A 22,650-nucleotide genomic window follows, 5' to 3' on the forward strand; every position below is an offset into this window, starting at 1 on the left:
TTAATTATATTTAAAAAAAATTAAATGGAGTTCTACGAATTAAACACAAAAACAATAAATAAAAACCAATTGGGAATGCCATATTCTCACTGGTGGGGAGCAGTTGGGACTCTTGCGTGGTGTTCACATACAAAGCGTCAACTTCATCACTCTTTCATCTTCCCTGATTAGGGACACTGTCCAAAACGTTGGCTAAAGAAGGAGGTAGCGCAACACGGCATAATACCCCAAAAATAAATCACTATAAAACTTTTGGACCTGAAAATCTCAAATCATACCAACACATAAGTTATTTAAGGCGATGCCATATCAATGCATACGTAGTAATGCAAAATCATGTGTTTTTGGTTTGAAAATTTGGTCGCCTAGAAATGTTTCAGATGCTTTAAATAAATACAGCGAGTAGAATACATCTTGGCCTTTGAAATTATCGAGTAGTTTTTAGACAAGTCTTTTTATAAGCCCAGAAAAAATAATGTAAAGGCCTATGAAAACTGCTTTAAAGTTCAAAATCTCCTACTTACGAACTTATTTTCGGTTATAATTTTATTATATAATGTGGCAAATTAAGTTAATTATAAAATGATCGAAAAAAAAAAATATTTATGCCTGAACATCCACAAAATAAAATAAAAGGCACTTTTTGGCCATGTTTTTTTCTTGCATAAATCAAAACAGGCGGATGGTGTTAAGCAAGAATTTAAACCTTATCGCCATCTAAGTAAAGGCTGTTATTGATAGCTGCTCCATTTAAAATATTACACGACGTAGTGCATCGCCTTAATTTAAACGTTTTCATTTACCTCTTTTATGTAAAACCTTTACAAGAGTCCTGTCCTGTCCTGTGATACTACAAACCGTCTGGAGCCAGTGATACTATAGCATCCCCAATTGGGATATGTTGTGAGGCTGAAGGTAGTTGGATGGGAAATGAGATGGGAGGGAGGAAGGTTGGGAATTACTATTCAGATCAGGTCACCAAACACTATGGCTAAAGCCATTCAAGCGACGTTTCAATTCTGAATGGTGATCTTAACTTGTCGCAAATATACCTGTTTGATTCTTTTATTTTTATTTGAATACCGCACAAGAGTCTCAACTGTTCCCAACCGTCCGTGGCCAGTGGGTCTATGGCATTCCCGATTAGGGTATGGCGAGAGGCCGAAGGAGATAGGGAACAGAAAGGTTGAATTTACCTGACTATTCAATTCTGGTCAACAAACACGACTAATGCCATTTAAAGCAATTCGATTTTGCATTGCGGTCTTTCACCAGGGCGATACTGAGAGTAACTATCTAGAAGCAGTAGATTAGGAATATTATGGGAGTTGTAATTATTATCTCTTTTCACCTAAACTTTTCTTTCACGCAAAGTTTTCTTTACGATGTTCGCACAACTGTTTTTTTTTACATGTTTAATGTTTCATTGTGATGTACAAATAGACATTGGACATCGCATTTATTTATATATATAGATTGTTTAATGAAGACATTTAAACACCGAATTAGAAAACACTAGATACACTCTAGGCCTCGATTCTCGACGAAGTTATTCCACTCGAATAACGAGTGGTTCTACCCACTCGTAGATACACCCTGGGCCTTGATTCTCGACGAAGTCATTCCACTCGAACAACGAGTGGTTCTACCCACTCGTAGATACACCCTGGGCCTCGATTCTCTACGAAGTCATTCCACTCGAACAACGAGTGGTTCTACCCACTCGTAGATACACCCTGGGCCTCGATTCTCTACGAAGTCATTCCACTCGATCAACGAGTGGTTCTACCCACTCGTAGATACACCCTGGGCCTCGATTCTCTACGAAGTCAGTCCACTCGATCAACGAGTGGTTCTACCCACTCGTAGATACACCCTGGGCCTCGATTCTCTACGAAGTCATTTCACTCGATCAACGAGTGGTTCTACCCACTCGTAGATACACCCTGGGCCTCGATTCTCTACGAAGTCATTCCACTCGATCAACGAGTGGTTCTACCCACTCGTAGATACACCCTGGGCCTCGATTCTCTACGAAGTCATTCCACTCGAACAACGAGTGGTTCTATCCACTCGTAGATACACCCTGGTGGATCACATCTTTTTATTCCGAAAATTAAAAGTTACTATGGTGTCTTGCGATGAAAATAAACGTTTTATTGGAAAACCCGCAAACGGACGAGAGTTAAAAATAGGCTGGAGTTTTCATTCATTCAATAAAAGACATTTCCTTATATTCGTATAATATTACACTTATCCATGAACAAATCATTATTTATATCGCAGATGACTGTTAAAAATGGTGGTCTGCGATATTTTCAACGAATACGAACGGGTGGCAGTAATTTAATTTTATATATACGTATACAATAAAGTTATTGATTCCGCTTCCTGCAACTAGATTAATACTTACGATTACAATATTTAGCGATTTACAACTTGGATATACAGGTTGTTCGGGGTAAAGTGCACAAACTTTGGGAGGTGATTCTGCACGATGGTAGAAGAAAAAAATATCTTTTTTCTAAATTCCAATATTTATTTTCCCATACAAAAATATTTTTCCACGGTAGAATATTAATTTTCTCATACAAACATTTCAACTTTTCAACCTGTAAACTATCTTTAATGGAATTTCGAAAAAAGTTATTTATCTTTAAGGCGATGCACTACGTCGTGTGATATTTTAAATTGAGCCGCTATCAATAACAAACCTTACGTAGATGGCGATAAGGTTTAAATTCCCGCTTAACACCATCCACCTGTTTTGATTTATGCAAGAAAAAAACATGGCCAAAAAGTGCCTTTTATTTTATTTTGTGGATGTTCAGGCATAAATTTTTAATTTTTTTCAATAACTTAATTTGCCACATTATACAATAAAATTATAACCGAAAATGGGTTCGTAAGTAGGAGATTTTGAACTTTAAAGCAGTTTTCATAGGCCTTTACACTATTTTTTTCTGGGCTTATAAAAAGACTTATCTAAAAAATACTCGATTATTTCAAAGGTCAGGATGTATTCTACTCACAGTATTTAATTAAAGCATCTGAAGCATTTCTAGGCGACCAAATTTTCAAACCAAAAACATATGATTTTGGATTACTACGTATGGCATCGCCTTAAGTTATTTTTACTTCTAAAATCATCAAAAATCCCAAAAATCATCAAAAAAGTTTCAAATTTCAAAGTACATTCATAAAATGTACAATTCTTTTTTGTAAAATCTTCCATTGAATCATAGATTGAGATACTTTTACAAGAATGTGATATTGTGCGTTTGGTGCCTGATGCAATTGTATAAAAACAGATAAAGCCATGTTGCTTTGCGTTGCACAAGGCACAATCTTGCGTGTTTTATTACACTGGCAATATGATAAGAATAATAATGGCCCCGATAACGTTGAGATGAAAACCAGTGGTTTATAAACTATTTCAGATTCAGAGAATTGTTCAGTATCTTAAGTGGTAATTACTCTCAGTATCGCCCCGGTGAAATATCACCAAAATGATATTTTAAAATGATATAAACCATAGAAATGTTCTTGCTTTAAATGGCTCTAACTATGTTTGGTTCCACTGGCTCTGGACAGTCTGGAGTAGTTGGGACTGATTATTTTGAATTTGCTATAATTTATTTAGAGGTCCACAGTGCATTTATTTAGTAACCGGGCAACTTAGGACAGTGGCAATTCAATGCACTCTCGAAAAAGAGTTTTTTGAAGTGAAACTTCTTTACGCGCGTTATGCATTTTCGAGGACCGGAGTAAAACCGACTCATGACCGTCACGAAAAACCGTGATCATTTCGCTATAGGAGCCTAGCTAATATTATATAACTAGTTTAGGTAACTCTCCAAACTCAGCTTCGCGGTCTAGAGGCAGAGCGCCCGACTCTCGTCGTGAAGAACCGAGGTTCGATTCCCGCTTTAACTATTTTTTTTCTTCTTTTTGTGATTTTTGTAATACGAGGAAAAGTGATAAAATGCTCTCGTGCTGCGACTTTGTCAGGCATACATATAAGAAGATATCTACATGATTGTTGTCAAAAATGCACATTTATATTTTTTTATTGAGTAATTTATTTTTAGAATTTTTGCGATCGAACCTTCTAATTCTGTTTGAAACGATCAATTGAAGGAAGCAAATTTTGTATCGTAATATAATATCATATACAAACTACGTTATAAAAATAAGCGCGGGACAAGACAATTGAGGAGTACACGTTGTATACGCGGTTCTCGTCGCGCGAGATACCTCTCCTCGTGGTCTAGAGGCAGAGCGTTCGACACTCGTTATGCAGGACCCGGGTTCGAATCCCATATTTTTATAACTTTTAATTTTTTTTTATCACATGCTACTTATAAATATGTCAATATTAGGAATCTAGTTAAACGTTCATTTGTTAACAACACGCCTATAAATAAATTTATGCTTTTTAAAACCATAATGTACAGCATTCTCAATAATAATAATATGAAATGAAAAGAGAGTGAGAAGAATACTAAAAGTTTCACTTCCGTCGTGCGTAGGCTTGCCACACACTGTATTTTTTTTAAACATAAACTAATTAATTTCTCTCTGGGCCTATGTCATCTTTGGTGATTCTGTGTGGTGGGTCTTTTCAAGGAAAGGAGGGAGAGGAAGTTCAGGGAAGGATAAAGGTATGATGGCTGGGTACGAATCTGGGTGTGTCCAGGAGTGACGGACGTATGAATCCTTCCCTCCTGAATTGGGTCGAGATAGTCCTGCTAGAGAGATCAAATTTTCTCCCTCCACACTATCCCGATCCGGCCTAGGCAAACCTCACCACATGAACCCGGGCACCCCTGCTAAATAAACGTAGCAAACCACTTGAGGCGACTTACAGCAGAGATGTTATCCAATAAATGGTTCCCGGTGCGGCGGTACCCATACCCGCCTCGTAAATTGGGCAATATCAAGATATAAAGTCATAAAGGAAGTTGTTGGTGGGTGCCCTAGGCTGTGTTTGTTGCAAAATTTGCTGCGGCATAATCGAATAGTAATAATCTTTGTTAATCGGCTACCCGGTTAATCGATTATTTACCCGTTTACAAGTGTTACCGGATAACCAAATAATAATAATAATAACATTTATTTGCCAATAGATAAATTTTACATTTTTTTTACATACATTCTATTGACAAAAAGGTTACTGCTCAGCTATGCATTTCGGATCTCTCATGGATAATGAACAATAAAAAATCAATAACAAATAAAAATAAAAATAGAAATAGTAGGTATACAAATCAGTGCAAATTAATAATATAGTCGCAACCACATGTACCTAAGTATCCCATCCATCCATCCCAAATGTCATCTTGGTCAAATAATAATATAACCGGCGTCCGAATAATCGAGTTTTTACGCTGTCACCTGTTGGGAGAAACGCGGAGATGCGCCGCAGGCTATTTTAATCGAGCGGCATCATCATCGTGATCGTGATCACGCTTCTCTGTACTTGTAGTGTGGACAATAATAATTATCGTAGAATAACTTGACATTCGCACTTGCAGTACCTACCTACGTACCTATTAGATGTGGACACCTATTTTGTGTGTACAATATTAATAACTGACCGCATTCAGCGCTACACATTGCTATAAAGCAGGGGCGGTCAACCATTCGTGTCCGAGTCGGACAGGAAATATTTTATTTAAGCATTACATTTATATATTTAGCTAGTATATTTTATATATTATATTTTATTTATTATATTTTATTTATTATATTTTATTACAAGGGATAAGGTGGGTAAGTTTATCAAATTATACATAGTTACGGGACATATATACGGTTTTCCAATAAGAGGTGTTATTTTGATATTCAATCGTAAAAGATCAATGGTTTCGTTGCTTGTGTGGCACGTAGCCCGTCTTGTTGAAAGTAAACGTTGTCCAGATCAATACCATCCAATTCCAGCCATAAAAAATCATTAATCATCTCTCGATAGCGCAATCCATTCACCGTAACTGTTGCTCCAGCCTCATTTTCTAAAAGTAAGGTCCAATTACTCCGCCGGACCATAAACCGCACCAAACAGTCACACGTTGAGGATAGAGAGGCTTTTCAACAATAACTCTTGGGTTTTCCGAGCCCCAGATGCGACAATTTTGCTTGTTGACGAAGCCACCTAGGTGGAAATGGGCCTCTTCACTCAAGATGATTTGCATTTGATTCACTCAAGTGAATTTTAATAATTTCAATGCGTTGTTGAAGCGTGTATCGTTCCATTTTTATTAATGGCGTAGTTTCTACTTGTCAAATGTCAAAACATGACAGCCTCAAAAGTAACATCTACCGAAATAGCGGGCTCTGTGCAAAGAATAAGAAAATAAGAAATAAAACTCTGTGCAAAGTCTGGGCAACGCCGGAGACATCGGCCAGTATAGTATAAATTACTTTGTGGCATTGAGGGTCAAGAGAGGCACACGTGCCCGCTAGTCGGGCGCCCCTGTTCTCGGCTCTTTAGTATTCAAAAGCTTACGCAATACATATTATATTTATGTAGTAGTCGCATTTCCAACTTATGTAGGTACTCTACCCAGTACTAGCGCCGCTCGCAGCGATCTTTCCACAGCATCCGTCGAATAGTATTTAGTTAGCGGGGAGATCTAGTGTCGCGATATTCTAAACACATACATGCGTTCAGTGGTAAATCGCGTAAATGTTAAGCCAAAACGCATACATGTTAAGCTAAAGTGTGTAAATGTTAAGTTAAAACAAGTAAAATGTAAGGTTGATGATGGAATGTGAAACTGTATCGGTTAATTTAAAGCTTAAAGCTCTAAAATGAGTTTGAAAATGGAGCAAAGCGTGTAACTTCGAAGCAACGCTTGTTAAATTGGGTTAAATCGTGCAAATAAAAGCGTATAATTGAAGCTGTCGTGAAACTAGAAAGTTAAATCATATAAATGTGAAGCTACAACGTGTTATTTCTGAATTTCTACGTGGGTAATTCGTATAAAATTTATGCTACGATGTGCAATAATGAAGTTAACCTTTTGAGTATTGGGTTAAATCATTTAAAATTGTACTTATAACTACGAAGCTAGGATTATAACTGCCAAGCTAAAATTTAAAATTGTAGGTATAATTACGAAGCTAGGCTTATAACTGCCAAACTAAAATTTAAAATTGTAGTTATAATTACGAAGCTAGGCTTATAACTGCCAAGCTAAAATTTAACTATTCTTTTACACGTGTTTATGATTGAAGCTATAACGTTACTCTGTATTTTTTCAATTTAAAACTTCAATTTAACTTTTCACCTCAAACTTTTAACTTCGCTTTGAAAATGATCACTTTATAACTTAATTTCCATTCTATAACTTTACACAATACCATACATGTCTAACTTTTCACTTAACTTCAATCTGTAACCTTTCACTTTAAGCCCCCGCATTCCCGATTTCTACCGATTTATAACAAGTTTCTCTTTACCTCTAACTTAAAAAAAAAAGTTATTTTTGAAAATAATATCTATACATTTGTCATGCTAAAACGTTAATATTATGAAATTCCCTCGATAGAAAAAAATCACGCAAAGTAAGTTACGAAAATTATTATAAACACGTTTTGTTCTGTTATTTAATATGTTATAGGCATGAAAAAATTCAAAGTGTATCTTTAAATGCAACTAAAGCATTTGTCGAGAAATTTTCGCTCTATTTCAAACGAGTCGTGTTTTATTAAATATTTTCACAATTTTCGCTTAATTATTATCGTTTTAAGCGCGCTTTCGTTATTTATCTAACATTCGCATTTACATAACTCCCTTTCAAACCATCTTTGAACGGGGTCTTTAAAGTTCACTTTGTAACTTTTCGCTTCAAACTTTAAACTTCGCCTTGAAAATTATCGCTTTATAACTCAACATAAAAAAATAACATTTTACACAATGATATACTTGTCTAACTAAAATGTTATACTTTTTAAAAGAGTTTAATCAATATGGTTTAGCTGTGGATTTCCAACCAAACGACTGTGAATAATTTTACTACAAGGTTAATCTTGACGCTTCTGGGTTGGAACGTGTAAAATTGAAGCTTATCGGTAGAAAACGGAGCCTTTGCTAGCTACATCGCAAAAAACTAGCACCATTGTAAATGCGTTGCTTATGCGTTAGAAGGCACATTTAAGTTATGTTCATATATACAGGGTGTATCGGCACTAACCCGACAAACTTTAACCAGCTATTCCTCAGCACATTTGGAGTAAAAAATGTTATGGGCACTTTGCTGTCCGGTAGCATTTTTTTTTCAATTAAACACAAATAAATTAAAAATTTCCACACTACATCACTGTCATTGGCTTTGCTTTTCGTGTTCAACAGCTGTTATAAGCAAGTATGTCGAAAAGCGTCTTCGCTCTTTCGCACACACTAAATAATAATAGTTAAAAATGAGACGAATGGTGCCGTGCCATTTCGTTGTGATTGTAAAAGTGCGCCAATATAGGTACACACGTGCATTATTCAACGGAATTCGAACAAAATATTGCCAGATGGGTTTTCAAACTTTGACAAAGGATAAAACAGTGGTGACATGTGGTGAAAATATGAATAATAAATTTTTGATTAAAAAAAAACGTTACCGGACAGCAAAGTGCACATAAGATTTTTTACTCCAAATATGCTAAAGAATAGCTGGTTAAAGTTTGTCGGGTACGTGCCGATACACCCTGTATATAGGCCTTTCCAAGGCACAAAACCCCTTTCAGAAAAGTTTTCCCGCATAACGACGTAAATGCGGGTCGCTTGGCAGAAATTGCCACCATTTTGGAGCTACTTAGGTTGTATTATGAAGCGTTAATAAATAAAAACTACAAAATTAATCAAATTCGTGCTTGGTCGTATGGTTGTGTCACGATCGGGCAATAAAGAAGTTAGTTATAAAATTTAATATTGAAACAACCAACACACACTTGACACATACAGACACACCCTGACTCACACAGACACACACACACTCTGCTTCATTCACATTCATGCGAGGGGTAAAAACTACCAGTAAATGTCACCATTCAAAATCAAAAAGTTGTTTCAAACGCTGTTTTGGTGACCAAATTTGAATAGCCAGATGCCTCCCAACCCTCCTCTTCACGTCTCCTTCCTCTCCACGCTCTCTTTGGTCTCACAACATACCCCAATTATTGGGAACGCCATGACGCACTGACTCTGGATCGCTGAGAGCAGTTGGGACAAAAATGAATCAAAAACATAATTTTCACAACTACATAGCTTACCGTTCCAGAGGTTGCGTCTTGATACAGTAATTCAAATTATCACACTTATTAAGACCCTGCATTCCAAATTTCTATCGATTTGTGAAATACTTCACTTGAACACTTTTTTAAGCCTTTAAAAAATATATATTTTTGAAAATTATCACTACTCAGATTCCGAGTTAAAAAAAAGTAATTACATAATACATGAAATTCCCTCGATAGAAAAAAAAATCGAAAAGTTTGCTCCGAAAATTATAAAAAAAAATATCTGATTCTGTTATTTAAGGCGATGCACTACGTCGTGTAATATTTTAAATTGAGCCGCTATCAATAACAACCTTTACGTAGATGGCGATAAGTTTAAATTCCCGCTTAGCAACATCCGCCTGTTTTGATTTATGCAAGAAAAAAACATGGCCAAAAAGTGCCTTTTATTTTATTTTGTGGATGTTCAGGCATAAATGTTTAATTTTTTTTCGATCATTTTATAAATAACTTAATTTGCCACATTATACAATAAAATCATAACCGAAAATGGGTTCGTAAGTAGGAGATTTTGAACTTTAAAGCAGTTTTCATAGGCCTTACACATTATTTTTTTCTGGGCTTATAAAAAGACTTATCTAAAAAATACTCGATTGTTTCAAAGGCCAAGATGTATTCTACTCGCAGTATTTAATTAAAGCATCTGAAACATTCCTAGGCGACCAAATTTTCAAACCAAAAACACATGATTTTGCATTACTACGTATGGCATCGCCTTAAATCTTTTTACAACAGTCGCTTACGCCGATTAATTATAATATTTTTTTGTATTAGATTTATTTATTGTTTGAAACATTTACAGAGTGTTAACAATCATTACATTTATATTATTTCGGTGGGAATGTGCACAGATATTAACACCCCAATTAAAAATGTTCACAGCATGCGTAAACAAGGTTTAGTCGATATTAGGCGGAGATGCTAGTAGTGAAAGAAAAAAATACAAATATAATAATAATTAAAAATAAATATATAACATGAATATTAAGTATGAAATATAAAATATAGTAAATGTACAGAGAAAGGATGAGGAAGAAAAGTAAATAAAATAACTAACTAACTAACTAACTAACCATCACGCCGTTTCCCCGCAGGGGTAGGCAGAGAGGATGGACCGCCAAACAACTCTGTCTTGGCACACACTCCTTGCCTCATTCACATTCATACATCGTCTCATACATACTCTTCTATTGTTCTGACTCTTGACATGGCCCGACTCAAGTATCTGATTCACTTGGTCGTGCCATGTCTTCCTCGGGCGCCCCCATAAAGCAATTATATCTCTTAACTGTTCTTCATAATATATCATGGTAGAAGATGGTTGATTTGTTTTTTAAAATATGCGAGACTGTTTGCGAATACATCTATAAGGTCGCATTCAACTGTATTGTACAGACGACACATTCTAGATAGTGGATTGAAATATGCAATATTGTTATTAAATATATCAATATGGAGTATACTTTGGCTTAACTATCATTTGTATTTACCTATCTCCCTTTAAAACCATATTCAGTAAACTTTTTCTTCTTTTTGAACGCTTATAACGGAGGCCTGAAGATTCGGACGAGGGCCTTCGTAATAATAGTTTGCCGTCTACAGTTTACAGCAATAAGGTTCCGCATATTTTCAATTACCTATTGGCGATATTGTGCGGAAGTGCTAACACCGTAAAATCCACCAAACCGTGAAGGTCACGAGACCACGAGAGTCAAGAGAATACATTCTCACCTTTTTGTGTTTTATTAAGTTTTATAAATTTGAGGTCCCGTTGTTATTCAGTTTTTTTTTTATTATGTTTGATTTATGTACGAAGCCGCAGATACACATGCTATTCTCAAAAGCGTGCCAGTACCGGTATTCAGCATGCCAGTTATGATGAGTATAAGGTCGCGCTAGTAATTCGCATGCCAGTAGCGCGTATGCCATTCAATCATTATTATATGCAAACTTACTTTTATATTTTATGCTTTGCTATATCTATCTATATAAATATTCGTCTCCGATTGCTTTGAAATTTTGACACAACGTTGCATCCGAATACGCGTGTGTTTTTATATACTTTTATTATACAGGGTGTATCGGCACGTACCCGACAAACTTTAACCAGCTATTCCTTAGCACATTTGGAGTAAAAAATGTTATGGGCACTTAGCTGTCCGGTTACATTTTTTTTTAATAAAAAAATTATTATTCATATTTTCACCACATGTCACCAATGTTTTATCCTTTGTCAATGTTTGAAAACCCATCTGGCAATATTTTGTTCGAGTTTCGTTGAATAATGTACGTACGTACCTACGTTGGCGCGCTTTTACAATCACAACGAAATGGCGCGGCACCATTCGTCTCATTTTTAACTATTATTATTTAGTGTGTACGAAAGAGCGAGGAAACTTTTTGACACACTTGCTAATAACAGCTGCTGAACACGTGATACAATGCAAATGACAGTGACGGAGTGTGGATTTTTAATTCATTTTTTGTTTTTAATGGAAAAAAAAATGTTACCGGACAGCAAAGCGCCCATAACATTTTTTACTCCAAATGTGCTGAGGAATAGCTGGTTAAAGTTTGTCGGGTACTTGCCGATACACCCTGTATAGATTTCGCATGTGACAGGTAAAAAACGTATTTTTTAAAAAACAGCTGCTCCTGTTGGACGTAAAAGCAATACGCACTATTGTTTCTCTATCTGCGCAGAATCACTGAGGTACAGCAACGCGTGGCGGGGTACAGCTAATGAATAATAAATAAATAAATGTCTGAACGCACTCTGCCAATAGCTAGCAGAGTAAACACACGCGCGTTTGCTGTTTGTTGCCTTTTTGCAAGTTGATATTTTCGCGATCAAAATGGCTTGGCGAGGCGATGAAGATTCACTATGCAGCTACAGTGTTTGCAGAGGTTTGCTACTGTACAATTTACACTGCAGTTCGTTACAGGGATTTCCATCTTAGCCAGCTATGCGCACGAAAATAGCGATGAGAAAAGCTAGCATGCCTGTATCTAGCGTGTGAATACTGACCGATAAGCACCTGAGTAGTTTGCACGCCAGCTACTCGCCAAAAGCATGCTTTTCACTGGCAAGTGTATATGAGGCTTTAGTTATGAAGTCACGCTTACGGGAAGTCTGGTTACGTTGAAATATCTACCCTGCGTTTTACACTTCACTGTCAAATATATGACAGGACATTGTCTTGTATTTAACCTTTCCCTTACTGTGCAAAAAAAATCCACGCGTTCCGGTGCTGTGTAGTCAATACACATCTCAAAATAAGCGATTTAATATCGGAAAAAATATGAATATTCATATCTAATCGCTTATGTTTATTATATTTTATATCAAAAGTGATAGTAATTGTAATTTAATTGTTGAAAATATGAAAAAAAAACCATTGGCAGATGCTAAAAAAACGTGCGAGGGGTCCATATCTAACGACGGTCCGCGTCCGACTGGCTGGCGGCTGGCATATACACAGCTGTGCGGTCGTAGGTATCGATGGTCTAAATCAAAATACAACTGCGGACGTGTGGATTTCTCATGTTCCCGCGTAGCAAACTAAAGCGGGATATCAATAGCGTGTCATTTCCTCGCACACTCTTCGCGTAGTAGTATCACACGGTTGATTGTATTGGTTTATTTGTTTCCGATTTTTAACAAAAATCACTGATTTTTAATTGAATTTGAAAACTATGTAAAATATTATTTTTTAATTCAGTGCATTTTTTTTTTTTTTTTTTTTATTTTTTATAGTGAATACCTCACAAGAGTCCCAACTGCTCCCGTCTGGAGCCAGTGAGACTATGGCATCCCCAATTGGGGGATGTTGTGAGGCTGAAGGTAAGTGGGGAAGGGAAAGAGGAAGGTGGGGAAGTACCTGGCTATTCAGATCTAGTCACTAAACACGGCTAAAGCCATTTGGAGCAACGTTTCAATTCTGAATGGTGGTCTTACACCAGGGCGATGCTGGTAGTATCTTCCACTCTGAAAAAAAACGTATAACGGAGGAATACCTAAAATCTGAACCCAGAATTTATTATATTTATAGAGTTATTAAAGTTATTAGAAGCAATGTGTGGTAAATACACACCACAGATAAGGAAAGGTTATAAATATGACAGGACAGTGTCTTGTATTTAATTTGTTTTAATTTGCATACCGCATAAGAGGCCTAGTGGAGAAAGTAAGACTATCACATCCCCAATTGAGTAGCGTTTTTATTAAAACTCAACAATTGATTTACCGAGATACACATAATATTCTGCTTTTTTTTTACTTTGTTTAAATTGTACGTCAAAATTTGTTACGCTTATATTTATGTTCAACTTACAATTTTTAACAATAATATTTGAGTTTCGTAACCTTTTTTCACGTAAATTCAAAACATATAATATACAATGTATCCGGGGGTAAAGTGCGCTAACTTCCGGAGATGTGTCGACATGATGGTTTTTTTTTCTTTCCTTTATTCGTAAAATATATTTGAATACAGTTTTTACATGCTTTTTGACTACCACACTAGACACATGTCCGTATTATGGTAGTCGATGGTAGAAGTAAAAAATATAAATAACTTTTTTGATATCCCAATGTTTATTTTCCCATACAAAAATATTAATATATGTTGAAATAATTAAATTTTATTTATGTAGATACCACCTAACTCTCAGTGTTTCGAATTCTAGACTTTTGAGTCAAGAAGCTTATCGCTCTGGACTATTATCTAAAGCCATTTGAAGCAAAGTACGATTTGGAGTTATTTTTCTCTCAGTGGCAATACTGAAAGCATCTACAGCTCTAGAAACAAAAAAGCCAATATTGATCTCGTGGAACGCCTCTGCTGTGTATTCGACCCTCCACATAGAGACATCTGAAATATTAAGGCGACATACGACTTTAATAACGGGGGTTTGCTCGACGCTCACATTTTAATTATTTCTGATGAACGTATTACTAAAATCTAAAATATCTCCAGAGGGATCCCCACGGATGTAACATTTTTATATTTAAGATTAATAAAAACATGACCTTACCATTAAAATATTTTACGTAAAAAGGTTTGAAAATTTTATAAAACGTTTTTCAACTATAAAATTAGCGGTCAGCACCAGATTTCATTTTTTAGACGATGAATTAGTAACTTTCCGAGGGATCCCTCTAGAAAAATTTGAGATTTTAGTAATACGTCCATCAGAAATAATTAAAATAAACCCCTTTGGAAAGATCGATTTTCTAGGCCTGCTAGGGCAAAGTCGACCGTAGGTCCGTCCATAACGCCGGGCCGCGCGCCGAATATTGTTTTTACTCAACTGCATCACTTATGTCGTTAGGATTCCTAATATATTTTAGAGATTTGATGTGTCAAATTCAACCGTAGGTCTGTCCAATACACCAGGGCCGCGAGTCGCATATTTTTGTGCACGGCTGCTTCACTTACGTCGTTAAGATGCTGGCTTTATTTTAGGGTATTGTCTCGTCTTAAGTACACAAAATTTAAATGCTAGATACCTCCCTAAATACTGAATAGTGTTTACTTCTAAACTTACTACGCCTTAGCCTGGCTTTATGATGCTTGTATTTTTATGTCTAACCTTGCCTTTTTATCAAGGTGATTTAGGTAAATTGGATAACTTCCAGGAATATAAGCACATAGCAAACGTGGCATGCTTCAACTATTAAAATTCAATCATCTGTACATTTTTTTAATTACTTCCTCTGAATTTTTTTTTTTTTTAAATACGTCTATTTGAATTTGACTTTTGTTTTCTGTGATGAATGAATGCAAATCTTGCAAGTGGAAATTAAGGCGATGCCATACGTAGTAATGCAAAATCATGTGTTTTTGGTTTGAAAATTTGGACGCCTAGAAATGTTTCAGATGCTTTAATTAAATACTGCGAGTAGAATACATCTTGGCCTTTGAAATAATCGAGTATTTTTTAGATAAGTCTTTTTATAAGCCCAGAAAAAAATAATGTATAAGGCCTGTGAAAACTGCTAAGAAGTTCAAAATTTCCTACTTAAAAACCCATTTTAGGTTATGATTTTATTGTATAATGTGGCAAATTAAGTTATTTATAAAATGATCGAAAAAAAAAAATTAAATATTTATGCCTGAACATCCACAAAATAAAATAAAAAGCACTTTTTGGTCATGTTTTTTTCTTGCATAAATCAAAACAGGCGGACGGTGTTAAGCGGGAATTTAAACCTTATCGCCATCTACGTAAGGGTTGTTATTGATAGCGGCTCAATTTAAAATATTACACGACGTAGTGCATCGCCTTAACCTATTTCCCGACATCCGATCGAGCTGAAACTCGGCAGACAGGCTGCTACACAAGCGGACATATACTCATTTTTCTGAAATCGGATGACTTTACAGCAGTTTATACCAAATAATTATGTCGGTCATACCCGATCGGCATTGGGCGAGGCTTGTAGAGATGTCGAATCCAGTTCCTGGGTAGGAAGGTTTAATCCTCAGTCAAATAAAACAGTTTTAAAATAAATTTTAATATTGACTAGTATCATAGTAAAAATGCTTTGTTTTGAACAGGTCGATTTAAAAAATATTTTATATCCTAACCAGATGCTATATGGAGGGTATTTTAGTTGAGAATTACCTGACTTTCAGATCTTGACACCAAATATAGCTAAAGCCATTAAAGCAATGCCTAGATTCTTCATGGTGGTCTTTCACCTGGGCGATACTGAGAATATCAGCTACTCGGAAGATCGACAAAATCGTCTTATTATCTGCAATTCTTAGATCTCTTATTAGATACAAGATTCTTGGTATTTAGCCATGTAAACTGGCAACAATATAGCTTGATTTTCCGTGTTGTTTTTTCCCTTTTCGTACAACTTTTTTCACACTTCAGAACTCACCGTCGAAACTGTTAGGACCGGTTTTTTCAGTTCATCAAATTTAAATGTTAATTTTCAAGTTCTATGTAAGTTCTGTTGAAGTTTTGTTATTATTTCGGTACTGTGCAGCATCGGGTCCATAATGCTATAAAATAGAACATTAATGAGACTTACTCAGAACTTGCAAATTAACGTTGAAATTTGAAGAATTGTTCAAATTCTGTGAAACATCCCGTCCTTAGAATCATAGTGAAAAATACAGTGTTTTTTTATTAGACCTTTCATAAAACTTTTTCTCTCTCTTCAAAGCCCACCGTTGCAACCTTTAGATTAAGCATGTTCTTTTTATTTGTCCTTTTCGTAAGACTTTTTCTCTCTCTAATGTCACCGTTGAAACTGTTAGATTCATCATCTGAATCATCTGAAGGTGCTAGGTTAAGGGAATGCGCGGGGTGGTTCAGGATATCCCATTTAAACGAGGCAAGCATTTCCTTCGTGGCGTTGGCCGTGTGTGGTCTGGCATTGTCGTGCAGCAGGCTGACTCCCTTTGTCAGCATGCCTCTCCTCTTGTTATGAATCGCCTTCCGCAATTTTTTTAGGGTAAAATTATGCCTTGACAGTCCCAAAACACGGATGCCACGATTTTCTTGGCTGAAATTGTGGTTTTGAACTTTTTGGTGGAGGGTGAAGAGGTGAGAACCGTTTTTAAACTCGCGATACCACTTGTACACACTCGTACAATTCATAGCTTTATCACCATATGCAGTTTTAACCTCATTATAAACCTCAAACGGAGGTTTTTCCTTCCAAACGGATGAGCCGCGTATTTCGCATTTGGCGGGAAATTGGATTGACATTTTTCACGAAACGTGTTGTCGCGTTGACACTTCTCAACGTACTGACCTTGAGCAGGTCTCGTTGCGGAGGAGAAGAGTCAGGCTACACGTAAGCGTAGCCAACATATCGAAAATATAATTCATTCGGTCGTGAGAGCCTCAGTACACTTACTTTCTGGATATGCCTCGTATTTGTCCTTTTCGTGAAACTTTTTTTCACTCTTCAAATCCTACCATTGAAACTTTTAGAATCATCAACATGCATGAAGTTTTTCTATTTGTCGTTTTCGTAAAACTTTTTTTCACGCTTCAAACGCCCGTTGAAACTATTAGAATCATCAACATACAGGATGTATTTTTACGACTTGATTATAAAACATCGACTTTTCTCTACTTTCTATAGTTACAATATGCATGTTTTATATATGTAAACCTTCCGGAAGAAATTCTCTAAATGATAGTGAAAACCCTATCGATACCCGTTGCGTAGTTTAGAAGAACTAAGCGCACAAACCGACAGACGCGGATAGCGACTTAGAGATACTTGAAACAATGATTAGAGATGGTGTGGTTTTTCCATGTACCATTTCTACATTTAATGAAACAAAGTCTCATTTCGTTATTAATTTTAGGTGTGTAAGTGTTGTTGGTTTTCTTAAATTTTTACGTAAATTTCGACCAACATTTAAATAAATCACGTTTAACATTTTTGGTATAGAATCCGTTAGTTCCATTCCGTGGCCACATTTATTTATTTTTTACGTTTTAATAGTTTATAACATTATATTATTATTGTACAGTTTTTTTAGTTTACATTATTATATTACTATTGTACAGTTTTTTTACTATATATATTTTAATATCATCCTATTTTATGTCCGGGTTAAATCTTTCCCATAGGAAAACTAAACCCTTCCACACACTTTTCCACAAATGATCATCTAGTCAATCAACATTATGCAAGTGCATTATATAAGCAAAATAAATACAAAACAATACAAGAACACGTCAACTCACCAGAGATCAAATGGGAAAATAATTCACGGACTCCAGATATTTTCATATCAGAGGGTTCGGTTCGGTAGAACTTCTAACAGGGCCTATAAATCCTACTGCTCCCTCAACATAAATATTTTAAAAATCTTTAAATTTTCTTATTGTTATTATTATTTACTTATTAATATTTTTTATTTTATGCTTCCGATTTTATGTCCGGGTTAAATCTTTCTCATAGGAAAAACTAAATCCTTCCACACACTTTTCCACAAATGATCATCTAGTCCAGGGGTCTCCAAACTTTTCAGCCGGAGGGCCACATTGACTACTCCAGTGAGTTCGGAGGGCCAAAACCGTTTTAATTTCTAGACACCCATATTTTCTGTCCTAGGGAGGGGGGGGGGGGGGGGGGTAGACAATAGAGTTTTCAGGGATGAAAATATAGCTTTAGATAACGTAGCTTTGAAGATAATTTTTGATACTCGTTTCTCAGACCTTGATATCATTGCGAATCAAATAAAGATTTTTCAAAAAAATCCTCTTGATATATTCGCGCGATACTTGTGGACGCAATGTATTGGTGCCAAGTACCTCGCCAACGAGCACTTTTATTTATTCGCACGAAAAAATTCGCGGAGTTTTCGCCCCTTCTGAGCAAGGTCTTAGCCATTAGCTGTCGCGGGTCCTTGATGACACTGGTCATAAGATGTCGCGGGCCGGATGGAAGACACTGGCGGGCCGGATACGGCCCGCGGGCCGTAGTTTGGAGACCCCTGATCTAGTCAATCAACATTATGCAAGTGCATTATATAAGGAAAATAAATACAAAACAATACAAGAACAACACGTCAACTCACCAGAGATCAAATGGGAAAATAATTCACCGTCTACAGATATTTTCATATCAGAGGGTTCGGCTCGGTAGAACTCCCAACAGGACCTATAAATCCTACTGATCCCTCAACATAAATATTTTAAAAAATCTTTCGTTATCCTACATGTATTTGACTGATTTTTGCATTTTTATATATAAATTTTTTGATAGATCTAATACGCCTAAATTTTTAATGAGAACTAGGTATAATGCCAGTAGCCGAAATAACGAATGGTAATATTTTTATAGTCTGAGAATGCCAAATTCTTTTTATCTCATTTTATAATAATATTACTACAGTACAGTTTTTTTTAACATTTTATATATTTATATATAAAAAACTATAGATATAAATATATAAAAAGTTTAAAAAAAACTGTACAATAGTAATATAATTTTAATAATAACAATTTCTCATCGTATTTAGAGTTTTTACAAAGTATTTAAATGTTCTACATATTTCTTAATTTTAAAGATGTCGTAAAAAACTACATTAAACTAGATAAAATTTCCTTTTAGATTTTCGTATTTGAAATTTACGTTTAAAATATATGAAATATACGTTTAAAAATTTCAATGTTTTCATTACAAACATGGAAAATTGAAAAAAAAAAACGCTTAAAACCATAGACATATGAATATTAGTAGACCTGCCCTAAGTGATTAAAAGCGTATTATCCCCACTCCCCATACCGGTTCCATTGGCGCCGGCTGTGCTCGCGTATGGCCTCAAGTGAAATTTGAAAACGTGACGTCATCATTCTTGTGCGAACTATGGTCGAGGCATCATCGGTTCATTTTACGAAATAACACGGCAAAATGTTGACTTGTACTATGAAAACTTGTAAAAATAGATGTGAAAAAGAGAATAAACCCAATTGTCGTATTACATTCCATATATAAGCATTATTTTACTTTATTTTAAGCATATTCACATCGTATAATATGAATCAGTTGTTACTATCACATCGAGAAACGTCTGGACGCGAAACACAAAGCTGGTTGGTTGCTGGGAAGTAAATTATGAACATTTATAAAAGTGTCTTAACTAAATACTTAAACGAAATATTCGACTCTGAAAAGGAACCGAATTTTTTTGCCGAATTTGGACTTCGCAAATTTGTTCATAACGTGTCGAGTAATTTGCGCTCCCATGTAAAAATGTCCATTCATTCAAAAGCAGATTTTACTTTTAAGAAGTAAATAGTGATATTATAATGCGAGATGCCTATTTACTGTCAGATTGATTTATTGACGAATCACAGTCAGCTTCACTCCCTTCGTTCTTCAACAGTTGATTTTACCCCTCGCCATTATCTTCTCGTCTATTAATTCCTATGTCTGTGCTTAAAACAAACATTTTTAATCAAAACATTGAAAATTCAAAGAACACAGTCCTTTTATTTAAGGATCTGCAATCTAACTGTCACCTCACTTTTTATCTCGTTCATACAAGTAAAAATTATAAAAACTATTTCCAGAGAATAACTAAAAAAAATCAGTCATTTTAGATCCATTTTGTCCTAATACAAACGTTGATTTTTTAACTTTGCAGCTATCTACACAAGCATAAGGCAATTATGTTATTTAATAAAATCACTTTCATGAAAGTTTTATTAAATTCACACGGTAAAAGTTATAATTAATCTCGGTTTTTCCGATAAGATGAAATTATTAATGGAAAACTGATAAAATAACACAAATAATAATAAATATATTGAATTATACTAACTTCAACGCGAATTGGTCATTAAAAGAGAAATGATTTTGAAAAAAACATGATTTTAATCACAAATTCCAAATCAACACGTGCATGGCGCGCATGCGTAAAAGTAGCGCATACGCAAAATGCAATGTTGCGAGACATTTTTTATTAGTTATAATTCTAAATAAAAACCATACAGTCTTTGTACACAATGTGTAACGTAAACACCGTTTAGTGGTTGTGAATTTTGTTTGATTTATTAGTAAGGACGATTATATATATTCCAGTTTCAACTTCAACATTAAAGTTATTAATAACTACTAAAAACTCTAGTTTCTAGAACAATAATTATATTCTTATCGCGTCTAAGCTTTTAAACAAACTTGGCAAACAACGCGATAAGACTTTGAGTTTTTTCCCCTATATAATATTATTCTAATTTTAAGTTTTATTACTGAATTAAGATAAGTAGGTAGGGACCTACTTATTCAACACTTTCTCAACTAATAAAAAGTTGATTTATATAAAATTAATTATGTACATTGGTTTTTTGATTTTAAAGCAAGTATTGAATTTTAGGTTGTGAGCATAGACATATGAATATTAGTAGACCTGCCCTAAGTGATTAAAAGCGTATTATCCCCACTCCCCATACCGGTTCCATTGGAGCCGGCTGTGCTCGCGTATGGCCTCAAGTGAAATTTGAAAACGTGACGGCATCATTCTTGTGCGAACTATGGTCGAGGCATCATCGGTTCATTTTACGAAATAACACGGCAAAATGTTGACTTGTACTATGAAAACTTGTAAAAATAGATGTGAAAAAGAGAATAAACCCAATTGTCGTATTACATTCCATATATAAGCATTATTTTACTTTATTTTAAGCATATTCACATCGTATAATATGAATCAGTTGTTACTATCACATCGAGAAACGTCTGGACGCGAAACACAAAGCTGGTTGGTTGCTGGGAAGTAAATTATGAACATTTATAAAAGTGTCTTAGCTAAATACTTAAACGAAATATTCGACTCTGAAAATAGAACCGAATTTTTTTGCCGAATTTGGACTTCGCAAATTTGTTCATAACGTGGCGAGTAATTTGCGCTCCCATGTAAAAATGTCTATTCATTCAAAAGCAGATTTTACTTTTAAGAAGTAAATGGTGATATTATAATGCGAGATGCCTATTTACTGTCAGATTGATTTATTGACGAATCACATTCAGCCTTACGCCCTTCGTTTTCAACAGTTGATTTTACCCCTCGCCATTATCTTCTCGTCTATTAATTCCTATGTCTGTGGTTGTGAGATATTTGGTTGATTATAACGTAGGTACGTTATAATCTATGCGTTAATTATTACAATTATTATTAAGTTATGCTTTTAAATATAAATATCAATAATTTGATTGCGTCCGTAAATACAAATACATTATTGGTTTGAATTATCGACACAATTTTGTATTTGTATGCCTTTCTTGAAAGAATTGAGTTTTAATACGGACAAAACTATAACTACTACTAAATTCGTGTTTGTTTTGGAGCATCATATTCTTTTCTTCAGCATCACCAGCAGCCGACAGCGGCTATATACTAAATACATGTCTGTTATGTTGGGATCGGGAGGGAGAGTCAGCAGGGCCTTATTGTAGAGAATTCCTCCATATTCGCCTGTGGGAATATGGGAAATCGCAGAAAACCATATCCAGGAGGAAACGGCCGCCTGAAACAGAGGCGGCCTTCAGTAACATCGGTATATGATGTCCGGGACTTTTGATTTATTTATTTTACAGAGTTCCTAAACATGAGTTTACTGACTCTAACATAATTATATATTTGATTATCTTTAGATTCTTTACAGTTATTTTTATTATTATATTGGTGTTGATCAAGAGCTTAAAAACTATACTGCGGCTGATTGCAGGTTATTATTCCTTCCGGAGGACTATCTTGGTTTTTTAAAATTTAAATTTACCGTTTTCGCTATATTTTGAAAGGGAATTTATTGTAGGATTAGTATGGCTGGGAAAAAATTAAGTCCTTTATCAACGGAATGTTGGTGTCA

At 35.2% G+C, this 22,650-nt stretch overlaps 1 protein-coding gene across 4 annotated transcripts in view; it reads left to right on the forward strand.

Annotated features, from left to right (window-relative positions):
* LOC149410710 (adenosylhomocysteinase-like 1) overlaps positions 1 to 22,650 on the forward strand; it is a 136,073-nt gene that overhangs the window by 60,412 nt on the left and 53,011 nt on the right. Inside the window, exon 1 of one of the 4 annotated variants that reach the window (XM_089648147.1) lies at positions 6,625 to 6,754. The exons of 1 other annotated variant lie outside the window; for it this stretch is intronic. In XM_089648147.1, the coding sequence (XP_089504273.1) occupies positions 6,664 to 6,754 (91 nt within the window). In that variant the 5' untranslated portion in view covers positions 6,625 to 6,663. Of the gene's footprint in view, positions 1 to 6,624; positions 6,755 to 22,650 lie in introns of those variants that run through there. 2 more of the 4 variants (XM_089648148.1, XM_089648149.1) reach the window with 2 other exon arrangements.

Source organism: Hesperophylax consimilis, chromosome 27 (assembly GCF_061612785.1).
Source record: "Hesperophylax consimilis isolate HC1 chromosome 27, BYU_Hcon_1.0, whole genome shotgun sequence".
NCBI classification, from domain to species: Eukaryota; Metazoa; Arthropoda; class Insecta; order Trichoptera; family Limnephilidae; genus Hesperophylax; species Hesperophylax consimilis.